The sequence below is a fragment of the Bombina bombina genome, chromosome 8 (assembly GCF_027579735.1).
Source record: "Bombina bombina isolate aBomBom1 chromosome 8, aBomBom1.pri, whole genome shotgun sequence".
Taxonomy (NCBI): domain Eukaryota; kingdom Metazoa; phylum Chordata; class Amphibia; order Anura; family Bombinatoridae; genus Bombina; species Bombina bombina.
This window is the reverse complement of record NC_069506.1, coordinates 134823672-134841490: the sequence shown is the minus strand read 5'-3', so window position 1 is coordinate 134841490 and position 17819 is coordinate 134823672. Positions and strand designations below refer to the sequence as shown.

At 42.0% G+C, this 17819-nt stretch overlaps 1 protein-coding gene across 1 annotated transcript in view; it reads right to left on the bottom strand.

Moving 5' to 3' along the window:
• UBE2M (ubiquitin conjugating enzyme E2 M) overlaps positions 1–17819 on the bottom strand; it is a 115098-nt gene that overhangs the window by 47474 nt on the left and 49805 nt on the right. The window contains exon 5 of the mRNA XM_053690582.1: positions 2570–2633. Within this exon, the coding sequence (XP_053546557.1) occupies positions 2570–2633 (64 nt within the window). The remainder of the gene's footprint in view (positions 1–2569; positions 2634–17819) is intronic.

The window sequence follows — 17819 nt, the reverse complement described above, 5'->3', positions numbered from 1 at the left end:
ATATAAAATTGTTATCTTGGAAAGTTCTGTTTTTAATGGCTATTTCCTCGGCTCGAAGAGTCTCTGAGTTATCAGCCTTACATTGTGATTCTCCTTATCTGATTTTTCACTCAGACAAGGTAGTTCTGCGTACTAAACCTGGGTTCTTACCTAAGGTAGTCACTAACAGGAATATCAATCAAGAGATTGTTGTTCCATCCTTGTGTCCAAATCCTTCTTCAAAGAAGGAACGTCTTCTACACAATCTGGATGTAGTTCGTGCCCTCAAGTTCTACTTGCAGGCAACTAAAGATTTTCGCCAAACTTCTTCCCTGTTTGTCGTTTATTCTGGACAGAGGAGAGGTCAAAAAGCTTCTGCTACCTCTCTCTCCTTTTGGCTTCGTAGCATAATACGTTTAGCCTATGAGACTGCTGGACAGCAGCCTCCTGAAAGAATTACAGCTCACTCCACTAGAGCTGTGGCTTCCACTTGGGCCTTTAAGAATGAGGCCTCTGTTGAACAGATTTGCAAGGCTGCAACTTGGTCTTCGCTTCATACTTTTTCCAAATTTTACAAATTTGACACTTTTGCTTCTTCGGAGGCTATTTTTGGGAGAAAGGTTCTTCAGGCAGTGGTTCCTTCTGTATAATGAGCCTGCCTATCCCTCCCGTCATCCGTGTACTTTTGCTTTGGTATTGGTATCCCAGAAGTAATGATGACCCGTGGACTGATCACACATAACAGAAGAAAACATAATTTATGCTTACCTGATAAATTCCTTTCTTCTGTTGTGTGATCAGTCCACGGCCCGCCCTGTTTTAAGGCAGGTAAATATCTTTTAAATTATACTTCAGTCACCACTTCACCCTTGGTTACTCCTTTCTCGTTGATTCTTGGTCGAATGACTGGGACTGACGTAGAGGGGAGGAGCTATATGCAGCTCTGCTGGGTGAATCCTCTTGCATTTCCTGTTGGGGAGGAGTTATATCCCAGAAGTAATGATGACCCGTGGACTGATCACACAACAGAAGAAAGGAATTTATCAGGTAAGCATAAATTATGTTTTTAGAGATCAGCCTCCCACCTGACAAATCCCACCCCTGATCCCTCCTTGACCCCCTCAAACAGCTCTCTTCCCTCCCCCACCTCACAATTGTCACCGTCATCTTAAGTATTAGCAAGAAAGTCTGCCAGTACTAAAATAAAAGGCTTTTTTTATATATATATATATATATTTTTTAAAAATGTATTCTGCAGTGTTGAATCCTTCTTAGCCCCCAACCTCCCTGATCCCCGCCAAACATCTCTCTAACCCTCCCCCCTCAACCAATTTGCCGCCATCATGGCGTTTGCTAAAGAAAACAAGTGTTTTTTTTGTTTTTGGCAATTTTCTGTAGTGTAGCTGCCACCCCCCCCCCCCCAATAGCCTACCCCCCTACCAGATTCCTTTCTTTACATTTAATTACCCCCCCCCCTTTCCCTCTCCCTCCATCCCATGCAATAGGTTCTGTTCTTTAATGTATTGCCTACTGGAGTGTATACAATTGTTTACAAATAGCTTATTTACCTTTATTTTCTAATTTGAAAAAACTGATTTTGCCATTTGTATCCCCACCTATACTGAAAACTTCTGTATTGAAGTACTGGTTACAAAATAACCTTTGTAAACATAATACTTCAGACAAAATAATGCTCCTAATGGGGGCTGTGACAAAAGGTACTAAAATGTTCACATCCCATTTTTCTTTCCAAGTAGAGGCCTTTGAGTAGACAGTGATAAATTAAATGAATACTAAGTAAACAATTAGACAAATAAGATAGAAGTCTGTTTTCCCTACAAAGCGCAAGCCATTGTATTGGGTTTTAGTTTCAATAAGCAGAAACCGCTATTTAATCTACAAAAATAAATCATAAGAAAATATCCCATACATTTTAAACTCTGTTGTTGGTATAACAAGTAAACAAACACACATTAAGGGAAAACCAATTTTACACAGTCCCTTTAACTAGTTAACCCAAAAATATAGAATACATTTTATTCATTAAAGGGACACAAAATTAAACGTTTACAAATTAGATAGAGTGTGACATTTTTAAATTGACTTCTATTGATCAAATTTATTTTGTTCTCTTGGAACACTTTATAAAAGAGCATGCAGTACTTAAATAGGCTCTGAAGCGTCTAGAACACTGTATGGCAAAAATGGTTTGCATTTACTGACACTGCTAATCGCTAGTGCTCAATGTATAAAACTCTTAAAAACATTGTTGCAACCACTGCTACCCTACAGTGCTCAGGATATGTGCACTTTCCTAAGCCTATCTAGATATGATTTTCAAACAAAAATATTAAGAGAATAAAGTAAAACTGATAATAGAAGCATATGGGAAAACCAATCAAAATTGCATGTTCTATCTGAATCATGAAAGTTTAATTTTCACTTGTCCATTTTTTGGATAGGCAATAATAAAATAGCATAAACAAGGTCTGTTAACCAGAAAGAAAAGTAATGTAATTAGAGATGAAAATGTGTAAATTTATCCCCTCAAACAGTAGTATGCTCTCCTATAGCGGAATGTTATACTTACCAAGAAAAGATACTGCAGGCCATAAATTATTGAGTTTATTGTGAGTACAGGCTTCCAGTCCTCTCTGTAGAGATAGACAGAAAAATAAATACATTGCTGTTTTCAGAGAATTTTTTCTTTAACAATGGTTTTCCCCCAATTAAATTAAAACAAAATGTATACATTTCTATAACCATGCTCATTATAAACCAGGGTTCTTCAAACCACAGGTCGGGACTCATTACTGGGTTTTAAAACCATGTTTACTGGGTCGCAACATGTGTGTGTGTGCGCACACTTGTTGTATGAGAGTGTGGGGTGTGTGTGTTTCCTGTATGATAGTATGTGGTGTGTGTTGTATGAGAGTGTGTGGTGTGTGCGTGTTTTATGAGAGTGTGGTGTTTGGTCGTATTGTATGAGAATGTGTGTTGTATGAGAATGTGTGTTGTAAGAGAGTATGTGTGTTGTATGAGTGGGTGTGGTGTGTGTGTTTGTTGTATAATAGTATGTGGTGAGTGTGCTGTATAAGTGTGTGTGTGTGTGGGCGGGTGGTGTTTGTTGTATGAGTATATGTAGTGTGTGTTTTTATTACCTTTTACAAAACTTTCAAGTTTGACTACAATCAGGTATAAAGTATGCACACATTTTAGTCACTTTGCCAAAAATTGTAGCTATCTTGTTGTATATTACTTCAGAAATTTTCAGACCAAGCGTAAAAATTATGTCACGAAGGTATGTGGTATCATTGCACTGGGTCTTGAGGAAACAAGTTTTGAAAACTATCTTGTTCTGTCTGTCTATCTTTCCCTCACTGTTAGAATAGAAACTACCTACAGTGGAGTGCAAGTGCATGCACCTAACCCATCCATCAGCAGGTTTATTCATGTCACAAACAGGAGCTTCCTTCAATCACATAGATATTAACATGCTATTCAAAACTTGTTATTCCAGAGAGAGATGGAGGAAGAGGGTAATGCTAACAGCAGGCAGATATCTGCGTCTCTCTATTAACAGATATAATACGGCCATCTCATGTTGTGAATGCTTAAGCCAGCTCAGGAATTGTATCTGACTGTTCTGTGACAGTTTCCCTGGAGCCATGGAATAAACATTAGTGCGAGTGTAGACTATGGGCCCGATTTTCAAAAATCAGGAGAAATCATCATCAACTTTATTTCCTTGGCATAAATAATATTACTGAACCCCCCTTGATGAGACAGTTTCCAAAAGGTGAAAATTGCTTTTAAAAAAGGGACAATCTACACCAATTTGTTTTTTTTATTTAAAAAGATTTATTGCCCACTCCCCAGTTGTAAACAACTAACACTGTTATATTAATATACTTTTTACCTGTGATTTCCTTGTACCAAACACCTCTGCAGACTGCCCCCTTATCTCAGTGCTATTTACAGACTTGCATTTTAGTCATTTAGTGCCAACTTATGAATAACTCCACGGGAGAGAGCACAATGTTATGATGGCACACATGAACTAGCAGTGACTAGTGCTCTGAGGTAAGAGGTGGCTTGTAGTGTCTTAGAGACAGGCATAGAGGTTTAAAGCTTATAAAGTATATTAATATAACAATGTTGGTTGTGTAAAGCTGGGGATTGGGTAGTAAAGGCGTCATCTATCTTTTAAACAATAAAACATTTTGGAGTAGACTGTCCCTTTAAAACAACTGCTGTGTGGCCTCATAATACTGACAAAGCATTTTATAGAATATCACCAGACCAGAGAACTGTCAAGAAGCAGGCCCTATGAGAGGATCAATATTTCTGCAGGAAGTGATGAGTCATTCAAAGGAGCACCTATTTAACTGTTTCTTACACAACAAACTGACAATAATTTTAATTTTATTAAAGGGACAGTAAACAAATAATGTTACATAATTCTGCACTGTGTTCAGAATTATGTAACATTAGGCTAGCAACACCGTAAAAACGTAAAATTATGCTTACCTGATAATTTTCTTTTCTTCAGACGGGGAGAGCCCACAGCTGCATTCATTACTTTTGGGAATTCAGAACCTGGCCACCAGGAGAAGGCAAAGACACCCCAGCCAAAGGCTTAAATACCTCCCCCACTTCCCTCATTCACTCAAGTCATTCTACCAAGGGAACAAGGAACAGTAGGAGAAATATCAGGGTAAAACAAAAAGGTGCCAGAAGAACAAAAAATTACAGCCGCCCTATACAAAAACGCGGGCGGGGAGCTATGGACTCTCCCAGTCTGAAGAAAAGAAAATTATCAGGTAAGCATAATTTAAGTTTTTCTTCATAAACAGGGAGAGTCCACAGCTGCATTCATTACTTTTGGGAAAACCATACCCAAGCTATAGAGGACACTGAATGCAAAACGGGCGAGTACAAAAGGAGGTCCATTCTGAGGGCACCACAGCCTGAGAACCCTCAAACTTCCAAAAAGAAAACTGCTTCACTAGAAGCCGAAGGGACAAAAAGAAATAGCCCAAGTAACTGCCCAACAGTTAGAACCAGCAAGGCCTTTGCTAGAGACCGCTCAGGTTATTAGACTCGACCGGACCAAAAAGTCCTTGAGGAAACAAAGTCCCGCAGACACTCAACCCGCAAACAAACTCCCCTCTACCTAACGTAAGGGGAACATCCACATTCCACCAGAAGGGAAGAAAAAGGACTCGGATAAGAGACTAGGGTGAAAGAAACACCAAAGGTAACTCCAAAAGAGTAAACCAGGATAAAACAAAGGCAAAACCGATGAAAAAACCCTAATGCCCAACAGGGCAAAGGGAAAAAAACCCTATCTGCATAGAAACCAAGGATTAAGTAATGCCCTGAGACTGAAAGGTAGAAGGAAAACCCCTCCCCTACGCAGAGTGCCAACTCGCACCCAGGGAAGAACAAACAAAGACAAACTGTCCCCGGAAGAAGCTGAAACAGTATCAAAATATCTGAATACACTCCTCCAAAGCCCCAGGCATCCTGCAGCAACGGAGGACTTAGCGGCTCACGTCGCCAACCCACAGGACCATCCCCAAAGGAGGACTCCAGGAAGTACAGAACAACTCCTTCCCAAAAAGGACCGGAAAGAAGAGACCAGAACCTGGAAAAACAGTGGAAAAAACTACCTGCCGAGGAGGATCTACCGCAAAGCCTCCTCTTAAAGGGACATTATACACTCATTTTTTCTTTGCATAAATGTTTTGTAGATGAACTATTTATATAGCCTATTAAGTTTTTTAAAAAAATAAATGTATAGTTTTGCTTATTTCTAAATAACATTGTTCTGATTTTCAGACTCCTAACCAAGCCCCAAAGTTTTATGTGAATACCGTCAGCTACCTTCTCCAGCTTGCTCCTGTGTGTGTAAAGGGTCTTTTCATATGCAAAAGAAGGGGGAGGGGGGAGTGTCTTATTTCCCACTTGCAGTGGGATTTCCGGCTACCTTTTCAACAGAGCTAAACTGACAGCTTCTAAGTACGTTTTTAAACAGTTTTATACTGGATTTTTATATCCGTATCTGTGCATCTTGTTCTTTATAGTAGTGTCTATTACATGCAGTTATATGAAAATGAGTGCATACTGTCCCTTTAAGGAAGGCTCACAATATCAACTAAGATATGCGGCCAAAAATCAATAAATCCGACAGATCCCTGCCCCTTCTTCCAGGCAACGGACCCAGCACCAAAAGTGACTCATAATGCCCAAAAGGAAATAAAATTCACAGATCATCAAGGCTTCCAGGAATAAAAAAAAAAAAAAAAAAAAAAAAAAAAGAAAACCAGCCCCCCAAAAAGCTCGGGTCCAGGACCCAGATGTAAAACCCTGCCGGAAGACTAAGGGTACTCCCAAAGAGAGATACTCCACAGAAAAGTACAGAGATGACCTGTCACAACAAATTCATCCCTTCACTCTGACATGCTGCATGCAAGACAGGGGGGGGACAATGCTACTGAACAGATGAAGAAAAGTACCTCCCATCATCAGGGAGATACTATGGATAAAGATACCCTAGGCAAAGGTATTTGCAGGACCAGCATAATGAAGTTTACATAGCCACAGCTGTATTTGAACTCTTGACCTTAAGGTTTCAAAGAAGCATAAACTGCCACTATCCACCCCAAAGGAGGGAAAATGAAAACAGCACAGCACCTCAGCGCACCAGCAGAGCACTTCAGCGTACAAGCACAGCGCACCCAGGTATGGACCGTAAAGCTGTAGACAGACTCAGCAGGTCAAGTACCAAATGACAGAAACATCCAGCCACTACTGCCGGTCGAGTAGAAGACTAATTCTATAAGAGGAAAATATGCGCCGGTAGGAACCGAAGATGTTCCGGAGCCAGGAACATGGCCGCCCCAAACCCCCTAAGGGATCTGGTACAGAACTCCAAAAATTCCAGTCAAAGACAAGGACCAATAAACCCGGACACCCAGAACTCAGAGCCAGCTTACAACAGTAATACCCCCTGAGGAACCACCGGGCTACCCCTCCGGAGCAGACTTCACACCCCAAGCGATACATCACAATTATATGCAAGGCCCATGGACACTGAACTCTCACGTAAGAGTCTTAGACCCAGAGTGCTTAAAACACCCACAACGGGAAACAACTCCCAAATTAAAAAGGGTGCTAGGCAATGATGAGAGCCACACAGCCACTCTGGTTGACCCTAAGGCACTAGAGACAACAGCACTAAGTCCAAAGACTAAGGAAAATATCTGCTTAGGAATGCCAGCTGTCACCAGAAGCACATTCCGGATGAGAAAGCAGGAGCTTTACCTGGGTTCAAACCCATAACCTTCTGCTTCAGAAGCGGTGGAGCTAACCACTACGCCACATCTCCCTTTAACATCAAGAGAACAGAGCTCACCAGATATTCTGGATTGAAAATAGTCTCCAAGATACTCTCAGGATCCTTCTCCTGTAAGCCCCAATTAGAGGAATAACGAATGAACTAACATTCTAACCCCAGATGGGTAAAAACCTCTAAGTAGGGGCAAAAACCCTAACCTGCAAACTCCAAAAAATATGGGAGCAGATGGAATCCCGGAAGTAGAAAGACCCAAAAAGGTCCTACTTCCTGAAACAGCTGACCAAAGGCCAACCCCAAGGAAAGGAGCCACCAGAAGGAAGAGATACTGTCAGCAAGGAAAACAGATCCAAAAGGACAATTCCAAAGAAGACCTTAAAGAGAAGACGAGGAACATTACCCAGAGAAATCCTTAGCAGGATCCGCTCTGGACCCTCACCAACAAATAGGAACAGGACAGCGAGATCTGAGTGCAATCCTTCGGTCGCCTGCAAAACACGATTTAGGTTATTTGTTTAACCTATAAGTTAAAAAAGGGTACTCGCTGAAAGGAACACCTAGTAACCCTGATGCTCGTTCTTAAAAGAAAAGACGAGAACCAGCCTGTCGTCTGGAAACGAATGCCTCCTCTCTGTATGTAGCCCTGCATGGGCAGAGTCTCAAAAAAATCTTTGAAGCTCATGGAAGTTCCACTTCACGAAAAATCTAGCAAAGCAAAAGCATAATTCAATCTGAAGAGAACCCAAAGAAAAACTAGCTAATCATCCGAGTGAGAAACTCACCATCCAACCAGGCAGCAAGTTACACCGGCACCACATGGGTGATATAAGCCGTAAGGAACAGAGTTTAGTGCCAGACCAGGACCAGCCTGCTACATAGGGCAATCAAAACTGACCTGGACCACAGAAAAATCAAGATCCCATAGGATCGACAAAACCAACGACATAATGTACAGCGGAAGTGCGCAAGCGACCACAAAATCTCCGGTATTAAATTCAAGAGAAGAAATGTTTTCCAGCGGAAAAATTATAACAGACATGGGCTTCCAAAAGAAATAAAACACATCCTAACCGGATCAGAGAAAAGAAGGCAGCACCCACAGGTGAATGCCCAAGAAAAATGGGTACACTAACAGGACCAGCCCATCAGAGACCCCATTCCTTCAAAGCTCAGAACTGGAATAAGATACCCAAAAAAAAGGAAATTGGAGACGATAAGGAGATTAACTGCATCCCCACACGTCTAAACCAGCTTGCGGTTTGGAACAGAAGACCGCGGATCCCCCAACCCATTAGGACTGGGATCCTCCAGCACCGCCAAAACATGCCGCAGGACACAAAGGCGCGCCAGTCTACAACGAAAAGCAAGACTTACCTCCGCCGGGGGCCAGTGACGACCCCGGCCCCGAGGCTTGGACCTCTGACGCTTCAGAGGAAATGGCTGACCTGACCCAGACGATCCCACGCCTGACGAGCCCTGGTTAGCAGAACACAGACCTTATCTCAGAAACACCTTCCTCTCAGGAAGATGTAAATGCGCCATAGATATGGCCATGCGGAACCGTGCCGTAACCTCTGGAGGAAACAAGCCACCTTCCGGAAAAGGGGTAATGGCATTAGGGACACCTGCTTGCGTAGCCAAGGAAGGTTCTAAGGAACGAGCCTCACGGGATATGGGATCCACAGGGGCGGATGGCTTGGCGGGCTCGAAGTTCCCTGTTCCGGGAGAAGAGAGCACTCTGAAGCGGCATTCGGAACATAACTAATGGGCATGGATTATCTGGGCCATTTCATACTCTTCACAAGAAGTAGAATCTGAATCAGAGACATCCGTCTCCAAAAATATCAGAATACTCCATAACTTGGTGATAGATAATTATGGATATAAAATAAAAAACGTCACCTTACACCCCCCACTGGCTGGGGCACTCACCACCTCCAGGACCCAGACAACTAGCGAACAAATTCTCTCTGTTGCCACACGGTCAGGAATACAGAAATGGAGAACAGAACGTGACCATGCCTAGTCACAAGGTAAACCGTGCTGGCCAAAAAAAAAGCGTGCCAAGGCCCCAGGGCCACGCAGCCTGACCAAAAGGCTTTTATTTTCCGATATAGCCACAAGCCTAATTTTCACTACACATTAGCAGACAGAATCACATAAACCTGATTACAGTCCCCACTGTTCAATAACCCCCCCCTCAGGAGATATTAACCCATGATTCCATAAAGATAAAGGAGTCCCATTGAGGAATCTACGCCGTGGAACAAGAACACGGCCCTTCAAGTCTAACAGATAGTAGCTTCACTTCTGACATGGACTTGAGTGAAGAAACCAGGCAGCGAAACTCATCAACGCCGATTGCTAAGGAGCTGTTAACATGAGTCGGGATAGTTTTGCAGAAAGACTGGCCCTGCATCTCCGGACTCTAAGTTTCATCCATGCTCTCACTGAGAGGCTGACAGGATTACTTAAAACTCCAGTCCCATTTTGAAGAGTACTACCCTCCATACGAGACAATCTTAAATCTTCCGACACTTCTCTGCCAACCTCCTGTGACGAAAGGCAAAAGAATGACTGGGGGATGAGGGAAGTGGGGGAGGTATTTAAGCCTTTGGCTGGGGTGTCTTTGCCCCCTTCTGGTGGCCAGGTTCTGAATTCCCAAAAGTAATGAATGCAGCTGTGGACTCTCCCCCCGTTTATGAAGAAAAAAACAGAAAAAAGTGTGATATTTACCATCTAACGTTATACTTACCTTCCAGCCTTTTAGGATTTTTTTTTTTTTCTTATCAAAAGTGCCTCAAAGGTGCGCTGTGCAATCACAACGAGTCCAATAACAGCATAGAACTAAAATGTAGCATGCTGTCAGCTTTACCCAGCACGGGACCGCACTACATTCAGTTCAATGGCGCGATTGGGCTCGCTGTAAATAGACACTGCGGCTGTGACGCGCTTTTAAAAAAGGGAAAAAAAATTATAAGAGGCTGGCGAGAAATGGAAGACAAGTATACCTTCGGGGATAAATCTCTAAATCGCTTTTGTTTTAAAGTGTCGCTAGGGTAATGTTACATAATTCTGCACATAGTGCAGAATTAAGTAACATTTTTTACGTTTACTGTCCCTTTAAGTTATGAAAGTTGTGAGAGCTGTTTAGCATTAATATCACTGAACTGTTATCACATCTACATTTAAAACAGTTATATATTGCCTCTCAACTAATTGATAGTTATGTTCTTGTAAGCAGTCATTCTGAATTATTTATAACCATCAGATATTGGTTCAGGGCTTGCTCACTCATGCATTTTACCATTCAGCATTGTATAAAAACTTCAAGATATGACAATAACATGAGCCCAGTGTATACTTTTAATTTGTTTAGCATAATAAACTATTTTTATTTTCTTATAATAAATAATGAGATTTATATTTACTTTTTATATCTTGGCATTTGCCACATTATATGCAGTTCAGATAACTAATTTTCAGCTTCATATACAGTGACAACCAAAAGTATTCATTTTGATTTGATTTATAATATCTAAAAATGAAAAAAACATAAATTATGCTTAACTGATAATTTTATTTCCATCGAGGGGAGGAAGGTCCACGGCTTCATTCATTAATAGTGGGAATTAAAAACCTGGCCACCAGGAGGAGGCAAAGACACCCCAGCCAAAGGCTTAAATACCTCCCCCACTCCCCTCATCTATCAGTCATTCAGCTGAGGGAACAAGGAACAGTAGGAGAAACATTAGGGTATAAATGGTGAAAGAAGAGATTAAATTTAGGTCCGCCCATCGGAGATACGGGGCCGTGAACTCTCCTCCCCTCGATGGAAATAAAATTATCAGTTAAGCATAAATTTATGTTTTCCATCTAAAGGGGAGGGCACCACAGCCTGTAAAACCTTTCTTCCAAAAAAAGCCTCTGCAGAAGCAAAAACGTCAAATTTGTAAAATTTAGTTTAAGTATGCAAGGAGGACCAGGTAGCCGCCTTGCAAATCTGCTCCATAGAAGCCTCATTCTTAAAGGCCCAAGATGAAGCTACCGCTCTAGTGGAATGAGCCGTAATCCTCTGAGGGGCATATGTCCCGCTGTGTTATAGGCCAAGCGGATCAGGCTTCTCAGCCAAAAGGACAAGGAAGTAGCAGAAGCCCTCTGACCCCTGCGCCTCCCAGAATACACGACAAAAAGAGAGCTAGATTGTCTGAAATCCTTAGTGGCCTGAAGATAGAATTTCAAGGCACGGACCACGTCCAGATTATGAAGAAGCCTCTCCTTAGGAGAAGCAGGATTAGGACATAATGAACGAATGACTATCTCTGGATTGATGTTACGGTTAGACATTACCTTGGGGAGAAACCCCAAACCGGTTCAAAGAACAGCCTTATCAGCATGAAAAAACATAATTTATGTAAGAACTTACCTGATAAATTCATTTCTTTCATATTAGCAAGAGTCCATGAGCTAGTGACGTATGGGACGTATGGGATATACATTCCTACCAGGAGGGGCAAAGTTTCCCAAACCTCAAAATGCCTATAAATACACCCCTCACCACACCCACAATTCAGTTTAACGAATAGCCAAGAAGTGGGGTGATAAAAAAGTGCGAAAGCATATAAAATAAGGAATTGGAATAATTGTGCTTTATACAAAATCATAACCACCACAAAAAAAGGGCGGGCCTCATGGACTCTTGCTAATATGAAAGAAATGAATTTATCAGGTAAGTTCTTACATAAATTATGTTTTCTTTCATGTAATTAGCAAGAGTCCATGAGCTAGTGACGTATGGGATAATGATTACCCAAGATGTGGATCTTTCCACACAAGAGTCACTAGAGAGGGAGGGATAAAATAAAGACAGCCAATTCCTGCTGAAAATAATCCACACCCAAAATAAAGTTTAACGAAAAACATAAGCAGAAGATTCAAACTGAAACCGCTGCCTGAAGTACTTTTCTACCACAAACTGCTTCAGAAGAAGAAAATACATCAAAATGGTAGAATTTAGTAAAAGTATGCAAAGAGGACCAAGTTGCTGCTTTGCAAATCTGATCAACCGAAGCTTCATTCCTAAACGCCCAGGAAGTAGAAACTGACCTAGTAGAATGAGCTGTAATTCTCTGAGGCGGAGTTTTACCCGACTCAACATAGGCAAGATGAATTAAAGATTTCAACCAAGATGCCAAAGAAATGGCAGAAGCTTTCTGGCCTTTTCTAGAACCGGAAAAGATAACAAATAGACTAGAAGTCTTTCGGAAAGATTTAGTAGCTTCAACATAATATTTCAAAGCTCTAACAACATCCAAAGAATGCAACGATTTCTCCTTAGAATTCTTAGGATTAGGACATAATGAAGGAACCACAATTTCTCTACTAATGTTGTTGGAATTCACAACTTTAGGTAAAAATTCAAAAGAAGTTCGCAACACCGCCTTATCCTGATGAAAAATCAGAAAAGGAGACTCACAAGAAAGAGCAGATAATTCAGAAACTCTTCTGGCAGAAGAGATGGCCAAAAGGAACAAAACTTTCCAAAAAAGTAATTTAATGTCCAATGAATGCATAGGTTCAAACGGAGGAGCTTGAAGAGCCCCCAGAACCAAATTCAAACTCCAAGGAGGAGAAATTGACTTAATGACAGGTTTTATACGAACCAAAGCTTGTACAAAACAATGAATATCAGGAAGAATAGCAATCTTTCTGTGAAAAAGAACAGAAAGAGCAGAGATTTGTCCTTTCAAGGAACTTGCGGACAAACCTTTATCTAAACCATCCTGAAGAAACTGTAAAATTCTCGGTATTCTAAAAGAATGCCAAGAAAAATGATGAGAAATACACCAGGAAATATAAGTCTTCCAGACTCTATAATATATTTCTCTAGATACAGATTTACGAGCCTGTAACATAGTATTAATCACAGAGTCAGAGAAACCTCTTTGACGAAGAATCAAGCGTTCAATCTCCATACCTTTAAATTTAAGGATTTCAGATCCTGATGGAAAAAAGGACCTTGTGACAGAAGGTCTGGTCTTAACGGAAGAGTCCACGGTTGGCAAGAGGCCATCCGGACAAGATCCGCATACCAAAACCTGTGAGGCCATGCCGGAGCTACCAGCAGAACAAATGAGCATTCCTTCAGAATCTTGGAGATTACTCTTGGAAGAAGAACTAGAGGCGGAAAGATATAGGCAGGATGATACTTCCAAGGAAGTGATAATGCATCCACTGCTTCCGCCTGAGGATCCCGGGATCTGGACAGATACCTGGGAAGTTTCTTGTTTAGATGGGACGCCATCAAATCTATTTCTGGAAGTTCCCACATTTGAACAATCTGAAGAAATACCTCTGGGTGAAGAGACCATTCGCCCGGATGCAACGTTTGGCGACTGAGATAATCCGCTTTCCAATTGTCTACACCTGGGATATGAACCGCAGAAATTAGACAGGAGCTGGATTCCGCCCAAACCAAAATTCAAGATACTTCTTTCATAGCCAGAGGACTGTGAGTTCCTCCTTGATGATTGATGTATGCCACAGTTGTGACATTGTCTGTCTGAAAACAAATGAACGATTCTCTCTTCAGAAGAGGCCAAAACTGAAGAGCTCTGAAAATTGCACGGAGTTCCAAAATATTGATCGGTAATCTCACCTCCTGAGATTCCCAAACTCCTTGTGCCGTCAGAGATCCCCACACAGCTCCCCAACCTGTGAGACTTGCATCTGTTGAAATTACAGTCCAGGTCGGAAGCACAAAAGAAGCCCCCTGAATTAAACGATGGTGATCTGTCCACCACGTTAGAGAGTGTCGAACAATCGGTTTTAAAGATATTAATTGAGATATCTTTGTGTAATCCTTGCACCATTGATTCAGCATACAAAGCTGAAGAGGTCGCATGTGAAAACGAGCAAAGGGGATCGCGTCCGATGCAGCAGTCATAAGACCTAGAATTTCCATGCATAAGGCTACCGAAGGGAATGATTGTGACTGAAGGTTTCGACAAGCTGCAATCAGTTTTAGACGTCTCTTGTCTGTTAAAGACAGAGTCATGGACACTGAATCTATCTGGAAACCCAGAAAGGTTACCCTTGTCTGAGGAATCAATGAACTTTTTGGTAAATTGATCCTCCAACCATGATCTTGAAGAAACAACACAAGTCGATTCGTATGAAATTCTGCTAAATGTAAAGACTGAGCAAGTACCAAGATATCGTCCAAATAAGGAAATACCACAATACCCTGTTCTCTGATTACAGACAGAAGGGCACCGAGAACCTTTGTAAAAATTCTTGGAGCTGTAGCTAGGCCAAACGGCAGAGCCACAAACTGGTAATGCTTGTCCAGAAAAGAGAATCTCAGGAACTGATAATGATCTGGATGAATCGGAATATGCAGAAATGCATCCTGTAAATCTATTGTGGACATATAATTCCCTTGCTGAACAAAAGGCAAGATAGTCCTTACAGTTACCATCTTGAACGTTGGTATCCTTACATAACGATTCAATATTTTTAGATCCAGAACTGGTCTGAAGGAATTCTCCTTCTTTGGTACAATGAAGAGATTTGAATAAAACCCCATCCCCTGTTCCTGAACTGGTACTGACATAATTACTCCAGTCAACTCTAGATCTGAAACACAATTCAGAAATGCTTGAGCTTTTACTGGATTTACTGGGACACGGGAAAGAAAAAATCTCTTTGCAGGAGGTCTCATCTTGAAACCAATTCTGTACCCTTCTGAAACAATGTTCTGAATCCAAAGATTGTGAACAGAATTGATCCAAATTTCTTTGAAAAAACTTAACCTGCCCCCTACCAGCTGAGCTGGAATGAGGGCCGCACCTTCATGTGGACTTAGAAGCAGGCTTTGCCTTTCTGGCTGGCTTGGATTTATTCCAGATTGGAGATGGTTTCCAAACTGAAACTGCTCCTGAGGATGAAGGATCAGACTTTTGTTCTTTGTTGAAACGAAAGGAACGAAAACGATTATTAGCCCTGTTTTTACCTTTAGATTTTTTATCCTGTGGTAAAAAAACATAATTTATGCTTACCTAATAAATTCCTTTCTTCTGTAGTGTGATCAGTCCACGGGTCATCATTACTTCTGGGATATTACTCCTCCCCAACAGGAAGTGCAAGAGGATTCACCCAGCAGAGCTGCATATAGCTCCTCCCCTCTACGTCACTCCCAGTCATTCGACCAAGGACCAACGAGAAAGGAAAAGCCAAGGGTGAAGTGGTGACTGGAGTATAAATTAAAAAATATTTACCTGCCTTAAAAACAGGGCGGGCCGTGGACTGATCACACTACAGAAGAAAGGAATTTATCAGGTAAGCATAAATTATGTTTTCTTCTGTTAAGTGTGATCAGTCCACGGGTCATCATTACTTCTGGGATACCAATACCAAAGCAAAAGTACACGGATGACGGGAGGGATAGGCAGGCTCTTTATACAGAAGGAACCACTGCCTGAAGAACCTTTCTCCCAAAAATAGCCTCCGATGAAGCAAAAGTGTCAAATTTGGAAAATTTGGAAAAAGTATGAAGCGAAGACCAAGTTGCAGCCTTGCAAATCTGTTCAACAGAGGCCTCATTCTTGAAGGCCCAAGTGGAAGCCACAGCTCTAGTAGAATGAGCTGTAATTCTTTCAGGAGGCTGCTGTCCAGCAGTCTCATAAGCTAAACGAATTATGCTACGAAGCCAAAAAGAAAGAGAGGTAGCGGAAGCTTTTTGACCTCTCCTCTGCCCAGAGTAAATGACAAACAGAGAAGACGTTTGTCGAAATTCCTTAGTTGCCTGTAAGTAAAATTTTAGAGCACGGACTACATCCAGGTTGTGCAGTAGACGTTCCTTCTTTGAAGAAGGATTTGGGCATAAAGAAGGAACAACAATCTCTTGATTGATATTCCTGTTAGTAACTACCTTAGGTAAGAACCCAGGTTTAGTACGCAGGACTACCTTATCCGAATGAAAAATCAAATAAGGAGAATCACAATGTAAGGCTGATAATTCAGAGACTCTTCGAGCCGAGGAAATAGCCATTAAAAATAGAACTTTCCAAGATAACAACTTTATATCAATGGAATGAAGGGGTTCAAACGGAACGCCCTGTAAAACATTAAGAACAAGGTTTAACCTCCATGGTGGAGCAACAGTTTTAAACACAGGCTTAATCCTGGCCAAAGCCTGACAAAAAGCCTGGACGTCAGGAACTTCTGACAGACGTTTGTGTAACAGAATGGACAGAGCTGAGATCTGTCCCTTTAATGAACTAGCAGATAAACCCTTTTCTAAACCTTCTTGTAGAAAAGACAATATCCTAGGAATCCTAACCTTACTCCAAGAGTAACCTTTGGATTCACACCAATATAGGTATTTACGCCATATCTTATGGTAAATCTTTCTGGTAACAGGTTTCCTAGCCTGTATTAAGGTATCAATAACTGACTCAGAAAACCCACGTCTTGATAAAATCAAGCGTTCAATTTCCAAGCAGTCAGCTTCAGAGAAGTTAGATTTTGATGTTTGAAGGGACCCTGTATCAGAAGGTCCTGTTTCAGAGGTAGAGACCAAGGTGGACAGGATGACATGTCCACCAGGTCTGCATACCAAGTCCTGCGTGGCCACGCAGGTGCTATTAGAATCACTGATGCTCTCTCTTGTTTGATTCTGGCAATCAATCGAGGAAGTAACGGGAAGGGTGGAAACACGTAAGCCATCCTGAAGTCCCAAGGTGCTGTCAGAGCATCTATCAGGACTGCTCCTGGATCCCTGGATCTGGACCCGTAACGAGGAAGCTTGGCGTTCTGTCGAGACGCCATGAGATCTATCTCTGGTTTGCCCCAACGTCGAAGTATTTGGGCAAAGACCTCCGGATGAAGTTCCCACTCCCCCGGATGAAAAGTCTGACGACTTAAGAAATCCGCCTCCCAGTTCTCCACTCCCGGGATGTGGATTGCTGACAGGTGGCAAGAGTGAGACTCTGCCCAGCGAATTATCTTTGATACTTCCATCATAGCTAGGGAGCTTCTTGTCCCTCCCTGATGGTTGATGTAAGCTACAGTCGTGATGTTGTCCGACTGAAACCTGATGAACCCCCGAGTTGTCAACTGGGGCCAAGCCAGGAGGGCATTGAGAACTGCTCTCAATTCCAGAATGTTTATTGGCAGGAGACTCTCCTCCTGACTCCATTGTCCCTGAGCCTTCAGAGAATTCCAGACGGCACCCCAACCTAGAAGGCTGGCGTCTGTTGTTACAATTGTCCAGTCTGGTCTGCTGAATGGCATCCCCCTGGACAGATGTGGCCGAGAAAGCCACCATAGAAGAGAATTTCTGGTCTCTTGATCCAGATTCAGAGAAGGGGATAAGTCTGAGTAATCCCCATTCCACTGACTTAGCATGCACAGTTGCAGTGGTCTGAGGTGTAAGCGTGCAAAGGGTACTATGTCCATTGCCGCTACCATTAAGCCG